This window comes from Sinocyclocheilus rhinocerous, unplaced genomic scaffold (assembly GCF_001515625.1).
Source record: "Sinocyclocheilus rhinocerous isolate Xijiao unplaced genomic scaffold, SAMN03320098_v1.1 scaffold173, whole genome shotgun sequence".
Taxonomy (NCBI): domain Eukaryota; kingdom Metazoa; phylum Chordata; class Actinopteri; order Cypriniformes; family Cyprinidae; genus Sinocyclocheilus; species Sinocyclocheilus rhinocerous.
This window is the reverse complement of record NW_015645056.1, coordinates 585,384-599,729: the sequence shown is the minus strand read 5'-3', so window position 1 is coordinate 599,729 and position 14,346 is coordinate 585,384. Positions and strand designations below refer to the sequence as shown.

The 14,346-nt window shown below is 37.0% G+C and overlaps 1 protein-coding gene across 1 annotated transcript in view; it reads right to left on the bottom strand.

Moving 5' to 3' along the window:
• Positions 1–3,167: 3,167 nt before the first annotated feature.
• The window catches only part of c8b (complement component 8, beta polypeptide), a 12,118-nt gene continuing 939 nt past the window's right edge, over positions 3,168–14,346 (bottom strand). The window contains exons 2-12 of the mRNA XM_016508280.1: positions 14,039–14,159; positions 13,229–13,379; positions 11,662–11,803; positions 10,770–10,902; positions 9,458–9,655; positions 8,394–8,634; positions 8,179–8,307; positions 7,478–7,641; positions 4,275–4,425; positions 3,916–3,984; positions 3,168–3,478 (exon numbers count right to left, since the gene is read on the bottom strand). Of these exons, the coding sequence (XP_016363766.1) occupies positions 3,324–3,478; positions 3,916–3,984; positions 4,275–4,425; positions 7,478–7,641; positions 8,179–8,307; positions 8,394–8,634; positions 9,458–9,655; positions 10,770–10,902; positions 11,662–11,803; positions 13,229–13,379; positions 14,039–14,159 (1,654 nt within the window). The 3' untranslated portion in view covers positions 3,168–3,323. The remainder of the gene's footprint in view (positions 3,479–3,915; positions 3,985–4,274; positions 4,426–7,477; positions 7,642–8,178; positions 8,308–8,393; positions 8,635–9,457; positions 9,656–10,769; positions 10,903–11,661; positions 11,804–13,228; positions 13,380–14,038; positions 14,160–14,346) is intronic.

The window sequence follows — 14,346 nt, the reverse complement described above, 5'->3', positions numbered from 1 at the left end:
AGGACTGTAACATCTTCGTTCCCTCGATTTTCCAGGGAGGGGCTGTCACAAGGAGCTCCTTTTAGCACCTTGGCCTGATTTACTTGCAGGATAGCCATATTATTTGTGCTAGGAACAGGGGCGAACACACCACTGAATACGCCGTTCGAAACACAGCAGAGAAGCCTGCTGATGTGTTGATTGTAGTGATGAATCTCTTGCTCATGAAGCAATCGACCTTGAAGCAAAAATCTGAATGAGTGGATGCACACCACCATCTTATGTACCTGTATGTACGGGGAGTGGCTTGGCATGGAAATTCCACTCGCCAATAGTCATTGGACGTTTCTTGTAATGCTCAGAGGTGATTGGGGCTCCCAAGTGAGACCCCTAATGTCAGTGTCGACATAACATTGAACGTGACTGACAAATGGAACTGAATTTTCTTAAGTTGGTCTGTAGAGCACATACACATATGACTACTTTTGGTACTCTTACAAAAGACAGTGAATTATTTTGTGTATTGCAAAAGAGCATGCGGACAGTGTCATTCTAGACCAGGTTAACTGGTTAACTTCGGTCCTGGAGGGCCATTGTCCTGCAGAGGTTTTGATTAGGGTTGGAGCTAAACTCTGCAGGACAGCGGCCCTCCAGGACCGAAGTTGCCCAGCCCTGTTCTACACAATCTGTATCGGAAAATACAACAGATGGATAAAATGATTGACGAAGATGTTTAGCTTTTGACAACTACACACCAAAAAAACAACTTTGGGAATTAAAAAATGTGCTATGTGTGTATGCTTCGTTAAACAGGACCAGCAAGAGTGCTTCACAAAAACTAAAGTGTCATTTTATGTGGGTGAATATTTAGTTTATTTAGTGTGGGTCAAATGGTCATGATCCAATGGTCGTGGTTGTCTGTGGAAAGTTAAGCTAGTATTGTAGGACGTAATGAAGATAATGATTACCCAATGCAATAGAAGGATTTAGTATATTGGGAGATTTTCTTAAAGTGAAGTCTATTATGGTTTTTGTATGGAAAATATCAGTCATGATGTAAATATCAGTTATGATGAATGAAGAGTCAGAGATTACTGAAGAAAATATTTTGTAGTTTCGTCAGCAGAAGTCAGCTTCAACACTCAGCAAAGAGTTCGTAGGCCACTCTGCTCACCCATCAATTATACTCTAACAGAGATCAGTAAACTATGCCATTACTTCAAGTTTTATGATTCTAATTGGTTAAAGCGTAGATAAACTTGGAACATATCCAGACATGGACTTCTTGTCAGTAGCATATCTCCACTGATAATAATTTTGACAGCAGGGGAGTCTGAGTTTAGACGCAATGTGACACAGAACAGCCTTTCTATATGTCCAGTGTTCTTAATATGCTCATTCCAGCACTCCAGTGTTTAGAGCTTTATGGCTAGATCAGGAAACATATTGATAAGATATAGTTTCTCACAGTCAGACTTTCAATCAATATGTTTTATTCTCTGAGCTCACACTGAGAACTGGTCACACAGAGAAGGGCCTGAATGACCTATGTGACTTGGACTATCATGGTCAGCAGGAGGGTTATAAATAAGTATAGACAGACTCATAATGCTAAACCTACTTCACTGTTCTAAAACTACAGAATTTACTAAAATCATTTTTTAAAGGGATAGTTCACCAAAAAATAAAAATTACCCAATGATTTACTCACCCTCAAGCCATCCTATGTGTATATGACTTTATTCTTTCAGATTAATACAATTGGGGTTATATAAAAAAAAAAATGTCCTGGCTCTTCCAAGCTTTATAATGGTAGTGAATGGCTGTTGAGATTTTGAAGCAAATTAAAGTGCATAAATCTATCGTAAAAAGTGCTCCACACAGTTAATAAAGGCCTTCTGAAGTGAATCGGTGCGTTTTTGTATAAAAATATCCATATTTACAACTTTATAAACCATAATCTTTAGCTGTTAGGCGAACTATGCCTTTAATTCTTTGAAGGATGAATATCGATTAGTAGCTGATCAGAACCACTTGAAAGGATATATGAAAGTGAAACCCGGAGCAGTTACTGTACTTAAATATCAGCATACTATACTTAAGTATCGGCATCTATGGGATATTGAAGTTAACTTGTGTGTTTCACCCTTACATACCTTAACTTGCCAACAAGGCTGCTTTAAATGAATGCGAGTGCATTTAGCAGCTAGTTGCTGAATTGCAGGCGTTTCATATATTAGATAAGCACATAGCTGCAGTCAGTGATGAGGCCACAACCAGCACGTCCAGTGCAAGTAGGCTATGACTATTTATTTTACTTCATAATTTTATTTATCCATTATCCTGAAGAGACCTTTTTAAATGATATTGGTTTGCTCATGCCCTTTGTGAGAACTTGAGCTTAACTGAGACTTGAATGTTTTTAAGTATTTGAGTGGTTGCAGTATTAAGGTGTGCAGCTTTTTTTTCTGTTTCAGAAAATAAACATGCAGTTGCGCTACTCACTAATTGACTGTTTCTTGTTTTTTACTGGCATGTCTTCTGTTGGATGTTGAGGACAAGTGCATCTTTTGCCTATATTGTCACTGTAAGGCTGATGATACACGTAGCAACTTTTTGAGCAATATTGCTGGGCAACTTTGGTTAATGTTGGCATCAACAGGCAACCAGGTGAGACACAGGGCCTATGACTGATTTAAAGTATCCAGATAGAAATGTGTTACCCATTCTCAGTGGGAAAGTGGCCAAGCAACATTGCTCAAAAAGTTGCCCCATGTATCATGTCTGATGAGGAGCTTGTAGGCTCGAAACGTCACCTGTGGTGAGAACATAAATATTGTTTTCTACTTTTGGAGCTGTGGTGTGCCAACTTTGCTCTTCCTGTCTGACATTGTTTGTGGTTGAGCACCCACATTGAGCTTTTGGCCTGCTGGATGTGCGCACTTTGATTATAATCTTCGTGTATCATCAGCCTAAGGTATTTCAACTTTTACTTAAGTATGGCTGGTACTCTTTACACCTATCACTTGATCAACATTTTTCCCCAAAGCAAAACATCTGGAAACATTACAGTAATGAATTATAATAATAATTAAAAATATAATTTTTTATATAATCTCTTTTGGTTTAGAGGCGTAATTTGGCCTGGACATATTTTCATATAATATAATGAAAGCATTTTCTATGCATTCAACATTTTTCCATTTATTACAGCTCTGGTTAAAGAAAATCGTTTATGTGCATATGCCCATCTTATCTGTCAGTATGCATTATCCATTTCAAAACAATGTTATTATTTGTTACATTATTACTGTTATTTGTGAAACTGATAAATGGCAGATATTTTAGAAGCAATCAGCTGATTCCTCTTCTGGCCCAGGGCATGTTACTCCACCGTTCTGCGGTGCTGGATTGTTACACTGACGGGTGCGTTTCTGGGTCTTTTGTGTGCAGGTGGACCATGAAGACCAACAGCTCCAACTGCCATCTACTGCCAATGCTGTAAATGTTAGGATAATACCAAAAAAAAAAAAAATGCATGACGATATTAGCACAAGATTTTGTCCATAGGGACTTTAGAGTGAAGAATATCACATGCAATTTTCATAAGAACCAACAATATTCATAGTATGCAATACCATGTACTATAAACTAGCTTAGTGTATATATATAATGTAATAAAGAACTTTAAAACTGAAACTGTATAATTTCCATTGACCATGACGGCATTAATTTATCAAATGATTAAATAAAAGAGAAGATCATCATACTAATACAAGCATCCTTTCTGCATTTCTAAAGAGCCAATTCCTCCTAAGTCATAAAATGACATATATAGGAAAACTCTCTAACTCAATGGGCATCCACACCAAGTGCAGCATTTGGAACAGGACAAAAACATCCCTCTTTTATAGATAACAGGCCACACTGACAAACCTTTTCGTTTGGTTATCTCACAGCTCACTCCTCTGAAACCAGCTGGGCAAATACAAACACACCTTGTGCCTAATAAGAAAAAAATATATCTTAAGGATTAAAGTAACTTCCAACACTTGAGATATTTCGATATTTAAAAACTACCTGAAAAAAGTAAATTATTCCATATATCCCCCGTTTATCAAAGTAAGAGATTTTTTTCAGTTTTTTCTTAATTAATGTGTTTTCCTTTAAAATGCTCTTGTTTGTAGAACTTTATCTTGTTTAGAAACACCATTTTAGAACTCTCAATGAAAATAACTATTTTCCAAATAAAAATAACTATTATTTTTTAGATAGTGTTTTCTGATTATTCTCACCTTTGAGCACTGCCATGCCGTTATTGAGACAGGGCGAGCAGCGACAGGAGCTGATTTCTTTCAGGTACTCTGACAGAGCTCTCTTCAGGTTTTTCTTCAGGATGTTAGCATTTGGGTCACGGGACGGCACCAACTCATGGAGTGGCTCTATCTGTAAAAACAAAACAGCTTAATTGTACCATTACAGGATTTTACAAAGTAAAATTAAGTCACACAATAAAAGAGGTCCTGCAACCCTACAGAGGACAAGTGGTTGGGAGAATGAAGAATATTAACGTATGTAATATTTAATCTACTAAACCAGGGCTGTCCAACCCTGCTTCTGGAGGTCCTGCAGACTTTAGCTCCAACCAGCTCAAACACATTTGCCTGGAAGTTTCTAGTGAGTCTGAAGACCTTGACTAGTTGGTCCAGGTGTGTTTAATTAGGGTTGGTGTTTGCAAATAGGTTTGGACTTAAATCATTGGCCCCAAAATGTTATTACATTCTCACTGAATCATAGGAAGGACAAACATGGCAAAGAAGAAAGAAAAAAAAAACTGACATGATTTAGGAATGATGTTACAGAATCCATGTTGAAATACTGGATTATTTGAGCGTTCACAGTGTGGGTCGGGGCACAACTGAAACCAGAAACATATCAAAATCATTTATATCCACAAACACAGATTTAAAGTGTACTATGAACCTCTCCATCGCCATCTCTGTCTGAAATTTAATTTATTTGAGTTTGTCACTAAAATGAAGGAAGGTAGTTGCAAGTTGGATTTTCTCCCTCCTCATCTTTTTAAATATGTCTTTTCTACAGTGAACTCTAGTCTAACAGCTATAATCAATAGCTCCTTGATGAGTGGAGTAGTACCAACCAGTTAAAAACATGCAATTCTTCATTCCTTGTTGAAAAAACTAATTTGGATCACACAGTATATGACAGCTTCTATTTCTAAACTGCCTTTTATCTCCAAGATTTTAGAGAAAGTGGTTTACTCACAACTCTTTATATATTTGAATACTTTTGGTGTTTTAGATATGTTCCAGTCGGTCTTTAGGACCTTCCATAGCAACGGATCTGCACAGCTTAAGGTTACAAATGATATATTATTACTTTTGGACTCAGGATCACATGTTGTTTTAGTTTTATTAGATCTAAGCGCTGCTTTTGATACAATTGACCATGAGATTCTTCTTAACTGCCTGAAGTGTTGGGTTGGTGTCCAGGGCACAGCCCTTCAGTGGTTTGAGTCATATTTTAAGGACAGGACAGTTGCTGTGTAGTTACGAGACTTTTCTTCCACATTGGCTCCTTTAGTATGTGGCATTCCACAGGGGTCGATTTTGGGGCCGCTGCTGTTTTCTCTGTATATGCTTCCTCTGAGCACTATTTTTTGTAAGTACAGTATTTCTTACCATTATAATGCCAATGATCTTCGGTTTTATTTTCCTCGGCCTGGATAAAACTTGTTTTTTGGACAAAGCACATGAATGCTATACCAACATTAAGCTCTGGCTCTCTACTACCTTTCTCCAATTAAATGAGAGTAAGACTGAGGTTTTTATTGTAGGTTCTCCCATGTCATCTACCTTTGCTGAACAGCAAAGTTCCCTGTCTGAAAAGCTTGAAGATCATGTAAAGAGTCTATGGGTAATTTTGCATTCATTACATTTTAATAAACAGATATGTGCTGTTGTTCAAGGTAGCTTTTTTAATCTGAGATCAATTGCTAAAATTAAGCATTGCATTCCCTTATTTCATCTAGGTTAGATTATTGTAATTCTTTATATATTGGTCTCCCTTAGACTGTGCTAGCCCGCCTGCAGTTAGTGCAAAATGCAGCAGCGAGGTTTTTGTTGGAAGTAAGAAAGAGGGACCACATTACCCCTGTATTGGTATCTTTACATTGGCTTCCTGTTAAATTTAGGTTCGACTTCTAAGTTCTTCTGTTTGTTTACAAAGCGCTATCTGGTCTCACCCCCTTATCTTCTTATTCCCTACTCTGATTCTAGAGCTCTTAGATCTTCCAATCTACTGCTTTCAAAGGTCCCGCGTAGTAATTGTAAATCGAAAGGAGATTTTTTTTTGTGGTATGTCCAAAACGTTGGAATGGTCTCCCAATTGCCACCTTTAAGTCTTATTTAAAAACCTATTCACAGTGTTTTCCACAGACTTAAGGCCAGATTTACTAAACATGGCAAATTAGAGCACAATTCCAAAACAGCACCGATGGGCATGGGCATGCAATTTCTGTGGGTGATTTACTGACAATGGGCAAATTAAAGAACACAGATGCAACATCTCATTTACATATCGACCAACGCAATATACCAAGCGCAGTGCAAATTAGGGTAGTCGCAAATAAGCAGAGCTGATGCTCATTAGGTGTGGGTGATCTACTTACAACACAGGCACAGCTTGTTACATGTAAACTGACAAACATGCACATATGTTTGGATAATGTATTCTTCTGGTATTTCAAATAAATTAATACGTGTGGAAAAAATCCTCTCCCTTCTACCACGCGCTCTCTGTTCTCTGGTGCCTCCTCCTAGCAACAACATTTGCAGCCATTTCAAGCACAAAATATTTGGGGTGCCCAAACTCGGTCCTGGAGGGCCGATGTCCTGCAGAGTTTAGCTCCAACCTGCCTCAGCACACCTGCCTGGAGGTTTCTAGTATGCCTAGTAAGAGCTTGATCAGCTGGTTCAGGTGTGTCTAATTGGGGATGGATCTAAACTCTGCAGCACACCGGCCCTTCAGGACCGAGTTTGGGCACCCCTGGTTTAAGACATGCTTTTTGGACATTAAATAATGGCACAAATACCAGTAATTTGACGAGCGCAAAAGTTAGTAAATTGCGTTGCGTGATTCATTTAAATACTCTCCTCCCATAAATTTGGCGGCTGAAGGGAAACTCCTACAAATGCATAGGCTATTCAATAAAGTCAGGTGCAAAAATAACTCTGTCCACGCCTTTTCAGTGCTAATTCTTCACTGCGCATCTTTAGTAAATCCTGACAGTAGCTACTATTTTAACACCAAAAGACGGTTTGCGCTGGCGCAAGCTGTTAGTAAATCTTGCCCTTAGACTCTACGCCTATGTGTGGTGGCACTTTTTTTAAGCCACGACTGCCCCATATTTTTAAAATGGAAAAAAAAAAGAAAATGGAAAAGAAAAAAAAAACACACACTGGGTGAAAATGTTTACCTTTTTGCTAATAAAATCTGGATTGTAGAACACAGCATCGCCCCACAGCTGCATGATATCTGGAGTTGGCAGCTGTTTTGCAGCAAGACGTGAGACTGTTTCACTGTCACCACCTCTGACCACAATAATCAGATCTTCCACCATTTTCCCCGCTTTACTGGAATCTGAATAGCCAGACAAAACAGTATTTTTAAAGGTAAGGTAGGCGATTTCGGAGAGACTATTAAGAGCAAGCTAGCTTTGAAAGCATAAGATCCCACCCTCCCTGCAAATCACTCTCCAAAGCCACGCCTCCTCGAAATCCAGAGGCTAACCAGCGTCATGATGAGAGACGCCGTTGGTGGAGGGTTGAATGCAATGCTGTCAGATTACCTCATCTCTCAAATACAAAGCGCGTAATATTACAATAATATTGCCTTCCATTATCGCTCGGTCTGCAATAGCGTAATGGAATGCCTTGACATAATGACATCCGCAAGAACACATATGTTAACTTTAAATAAACATTAGTGACATTTAAGAAGATAATGTGCTCCACAAGCAGGTCATAGAATTAATGGTTGTTTCCAAACAGGTTTTCTAAACGCTCTGCACATTTGGAGGTCTGCACAGGTTGGAGAAAGTATTTTAACATCAAACAATTGCACACTTCACCTTATAAGTTCTTCGATCTGAGCCTCTGAATTGTGACTTTTGCTTACCTCCAAGCTCGTCCAGTAGGCCTTTACAGCCACCAGCTGACAATCCTGCACCCACATACACCCCCTTAATTTGGGCTCCAACTTTAAGCCCAACTTGTACACAATTCTTGATATCTTCAAGCTTGTAGTCTATAATGAAAGACAATACATTCAGTATAGGCTCAGCCTTTGGAATAACATGGTTGTCCTTGCTTTGACCACATGCTTTTACCTACCATCTTTCTCTAATGTCTCATCATTGAGGACAATAGTATATTCAAAATCTCCACCGAGAGTCGCCTCTCTGATGAAATGTGTTCCATAGTCACTGTAGAGCTGTCGATATTCTCCGTATGTGTATTCCAGTGGCAGGGCTTGCAAGCGGGACATGAATTCAGGGTGTAACATCAGGTTTGATGTCTTTAAAGCATAGCGTGCTACCTCAAGTTCAGAGTGAGCTCGGAGAAATTTCTTTTTCTGTGGGCAACACAGAATAAAATCATGATTGGCTTCACAGTCTGGTCAGGAATTTAACACTGACTTGGCCATGGACATCTTCTTTTATTAATATAATTAACTTTTTTTAAATTTTTCCTGCCATTGATGGAATTTTCAAACTTTCCATGTGTTCGCTGTTATACGGTAGGGGGCGCTATTACACATCTTCAGAAAGCGTACAGAATCTCAGGATGAAATGTAGAAGCAGAAACAACATGTGCGTCAGGTCAGATGGATCGCATTTATGAGTTGAACACACATGAATGCCACCACAAAGTCATAAATACAAGCGCAAATTTTCTTTAAGCCTAGCATTTTGGAGTTAAAACAAATCTAAGTTGCAAATATCTACAAAATGTGATAGTATTGTACAATTACGATTGATGAACATTATTCATCAATTTTAGATGTACATTTAATAAATAAAATCTTGTTACATTTTATGGAGAAAAGGTAAATCGCCAAATTGCTCTGACCTTAAATGATCTGAATGCACCTGACATCGTAATTATGACTTGCCAACATGTAAATGCAAACTTCCTAGGAGGACTTGAACGCACTATATGTAAGCAGATGCATATGTAAAATAACGCAATCATCAAACAAAAAATATCATCATAACTGCCTTGTAAGGCTTTGAGGGTGTTTGTGGATTCGATCTACTCCATTTATGTGAAACCACCTAACATAGTTAGAATATGAGTTCTGCACAAAGCCAGAACATTTTAAAGTCTTTCAATCTCAATAAACTAATGAATAGTTCAAATTATGTTTCACCTATAGTCACAGAAAAACTACTCACCGTCCCTGAAAAGTTGCGCATCTTCTTCACTGACTTCTTGTACTTGTGGTCATTATATTTAAAACTGAAATCAAAAGCATTAGGGATAGCAATTCCAAATGAGACGCTGGTCTTGGACAAAGTTGCCTTTGTTTCACTCTTGAAGTATTCATTGTAAGATTCATATGCCTCCAGTGTGAAATCATAAGAGCCTTTTGTCTGGGAACAACAAAGTAAATTATTTCACACATATAGTTTAAAAACAGAAGCCAAAGTTCTGAATCAGCCTTTAGTTGTTACTAGAGTCATTGGTAACACTTGTATCATAAGATGCAGTATAAAAGATAATCTCAGATGCAAAAATGCAAGTTACTCAAAGAGGTTTTGGTAATTATGAATCCTTTTATCAGAGCTAATGTTAATAAGAAGGTCAAAGCTTGCCCCCATTAAAAGAAAAGTTGTGGCCATGTTTTACTAATTCATTCCCTTGTTTTAGTTAAATTGTGGGCATGTTCTACTAAATCGTTCTCTTGTTTTAATTGAGTTCAATAATGGACACAACTGAACTAAAACAAGGGAAAGAATCAGTAAAACATGGCCATGATTTAACTAAAATGAGGGAACAAATTCTTAATTCGTGCCCACATCTTGTGCATAATATGTATCATTTTAATTCACATTTGTCTCTAAACAGCACATACTATTACAACAGGTATTTTTATAGTATTGTTCAATAATAAGATTACCTAACCTACATTATTGATCAAATTAGCCCATTATTGCCCCATTTATATTAAGTCACTGTTCACTTGGGTCTATATTTTTAAAATGTAAAACATGCAGCAAAATAAATAAATACATATATAAAAATTTGATTAACAGTCAAATGAATCTGCCATTTTCTTGGTTGGCAAAATAATAGTGACCGTCCTAATAATTTGTGTTCTTTAATTGATTCGTAGTGCTTGTTTTATGTGCTTTAGGTAGGGTGTGGCTATCTAGACCAATTCTCTCAATTAGATCAACTCTCCATTTTTTCATTTCATCACTCTCCGTTTTTCATTATACACACGTGTTTGTCAGTGAAACTGAACCTACATTATAAAACTGACCTAAGATGAGTTAAAAATAGATTTTAGACATGGAATGGATGGATGGTTCAAGGTTCATCAGATCAGCGCCTCTAATGGAGAACCATCAAAATGTAAAAACAGTTCAAAGCAACAAAGCCTCCTTTGCTGAAATCACATGACTTGGCCAGTTTAATATGTGCTTCGAAACACATCAAAAGTGCCAAAGCACTGCAGCTTTCATTTTTAAGCATGCAACATACCTCTATGGTGTACTGCTGTATATTATATGGCTTCCTGTAGCGAACATCTTGGATAAAATGAGGCAAGCAGCCGCCAGCGTAGTATCGGTTATCGAGCACCACTGCTTCCAGTTTACTGGTCAAAATGTTGAATCTGGGAATGAAGAACAGATTATCTCCAAATACCTGATCCCTAGCACAGAATCAGTTTTTGCATTTGGCTCAAGTACAGGAACAACAAAAAATATCCATATGTTACCATGAACTGCAATATGAAAAATTTCAATAAGACAATTTTGGAAAAGCATAAAGTACCGTAGTGTGAATCATCAGCCAAACACACTGAACAAACGCTAGACCAAATGTTTTATTAGGCTGCAGAAAATGTCATGCATTCTCAAAACCTGTTATGCATGATGGCATCTATATAATCTGGTTATCTACTAAGTCACATATTATTTTGCGAAAATCAAAATCAGATGTGTTTGATATGATTAAAATGTACTGATAGGCATTAATGGTAAACTAAAATGTACTTTTATGTCATTTCTATTAAAACTTGCATGCTATGTAAATATAATTGTCGTTGCACATTTGTAAAGCTGAAATTTTGTACATTTAAAATGTTAACTTCAAATGCAATATCAAACAACTCTATAACTATAATCAATACTTAACATGTGCTGTTATATCAAAATAAGTGCAATTCTCTAAAGCATGACAAGTGATAAAACATGATTTATAATGTACTTTAAAACTTACATAGATAACAATTTAAGATGGTCAGTACCACATACAAAGCTACTATATGCACTAACGGTAAAAACATAAGCAAACAAACATGATATTACCAGGACTAAAGGAAATGCAGGCCCTTAGTATGTCAGTACAGGAGTGTTTTAAACACACGCACCCTTTGGCAAGATTCTCTATTCCATAATACTCCTCGGTTGGCTGATTACAGGCTTTGTGCACTTTATTACAGCCCAGTTCATCAGAGCCATCCCCGCAGTCATCATCAGCGTTACAGCGCAGAGCCTCCAGCACACAGCGACCTGTTACACCACACACAGTCCTTTCTTTACATTGCTTCAGTTCCAGTAATACTTTGAATGCTTTGGCTGAATTTCTAATGAAATGATCCACTGAAATGAATCTAATGAAATGATTCTACTGTGTTTTAAATGATGGGATGCTCTTCCGGTTTGGGGAAGTTCCACACGAAAAGTCATTTCACTGAGAAAAAAAAAATTATTCATTGAATTTACTAAATTGTTTTAAGGTAAGTGGTTGCAATCAATTTATTTTAGCTACATTTAAATAAACAAATTTAGTTGACTAGCTTTCAACATATTTTTTAATTAAATGTAGCTAAAATAAATGGTCTGCAACCACTTAGCTACCTTAATAAAAATTAAGTATAATTTTTTTCAGCGTTCAATGTAGCTCTAAAAATAAGTCTGATCCCTCAATTTGACTGAATGAGCTGTACATTTCCTTTATATTCTATTTTCAGTTGTGGGAGAAATAATTCCCGTTATTCATGGTATGGTGAAAACAATAGATTAATCTTTTTACATTTTTAAACTCAATTTTAATGTTTGATGGTTGAAGGGTGAATCGAATAATGTCACCTTATTGTCCCAGTTTTTGAAAATGCTTATTGCCCTCATACAGCGAACACTGTAAAAAAAATTCCGTAAAATTTACGGTAAAAAACGGCAGCTGTGGTTGCCGGAATTTTACCGTGAAAAAATACGGTAGCAACGTTTTAGGTTTTACTGTTAAATACCGTAATTTCATTAACTGATATAAATGTTAATATACCAACCTACTGAAGTACTGAAATCTGTTTTGTACCTTTGTAATACACTGATAACCATCAAATGCAGGTGGTGATGAGAAAGTCACATGATGAACCAAAGCCCATCACAAGCAGCTTTTAAATAATAACATATATAGAAGATACACAGTGTCAGTCACACAAACACTAAACACCATCATGGTAACACACATGAAACTGAAATAATGCATTAAACATTCATTTAACAACATTAGGTGTAACACACGCAGGGAATTCTGGGAATGTCAATTTACGGTTATTCACTGTAAATTATACTGTCTTTTTCACTTCCCCGTAAAATTACATGTAATGTCCAACACAGTTTTTCACCATATATAGTAGGGGAACTTACCGTTAACCATTTAACAGGTTTTTACTGTAGCATTTTTACAGTTTTTTAACGTTAAATTCACGGTCATTTTTTATAGTGAACCTTTCACTTATTGTTTACGGAAGTTACTCTCATAATTTGAGCAAAGCATCATGGGGCGTAGGAAAAAGGTGGATATGTTATCATTTTGCCTTCATACATTTGTTTTCAAATACTTGAACTAAATGCACAGTTAATATATGGGATTTAGAAATGTAATTATTTTTGTTGGAGATGCTCAGGGACTATTGGTGATGTGAGGATGACCTGTGACAGTGCAGCGAAAGCCCTGGCATGGAGGAGTGGGTCTCTGGCAGGAGTATCGCGATGCAGCGGTGCAGGCGTCCTCCTCTCGGCCCTGATCATGACACGGATCTCCTCCAAACTCAGACGGCTGGACCAGCGTGGCATAGCGGTACTGAAGATACACACAACAAGTGTGTGAGACTCAACTCGCACATTTAGAAAAACCGTGTTTATAAAGACACAGTCACGTGAAGTTGAATGTATGTGCTATGCTGTAAAGATTAAAAGTGACCCTGGAGCACAAAAGCAGTGTTAAGTCGCTGGGGTATATTTGTAGCAATAGCCAACAATACATTGTATGGGTCAAAATTATCCATTTTTCTTTTATGTCCAAAATCATTAGGATATTAAGTAAAGATCATGTTCCTTGAAGATGTTTTGTACATTTCCTACCGTAAATATATCAAAACTTAATTTTTGATTAGTAATATGCATTGCTAAGGACTTCATTTGAACAACTTTAAAGATGATTTTCTCAATATTTAGATTTTTTTGCACCCTCAGATTCCAGATTTTCAAATAGTTGTATCTCGACCAAATATTGTCCCATCATAACAAACCATATAACCAATTGAAAGCTTATTTATTCAGCTTTCAGATGATCTATAAATCTCAATTTAAAAAAATTGACCCTTATGACTGGTTTTTAAATGTTTAAATGTTTAATTTAAAGATTAAAAAAGCAGCATGTTATCAACATTCTTAATAAACATTCTATATAAAGGTGTAAATGAGCAGACAGACAACTAGACAATATAACCCCACTCTCACCCTCTTCTTAAGACAGGGGTCACAGCGTGTCCATGAGGACCATTCAGACTCTGAACAGTCCACTGGATCTTTAGGCGGTTGTTCAGCGGTCCTGTCTTCTGAACGACAAAGCACTACAGCACTGTTGGAAGCAGATTTATGCTGTTTGTGAACGCAGTATGTAAGGGAATTTATAACAAAATGGCAGAATTCAGATTCAGGCCCTTATAATAGTTTACATTGCACAGAAGGTATTTGGATACTTTGGGAGACTTAAAGCACGTCACACTTGAAAAAAATTCTGAATTTAATTGCATTAAAAAAAAAAA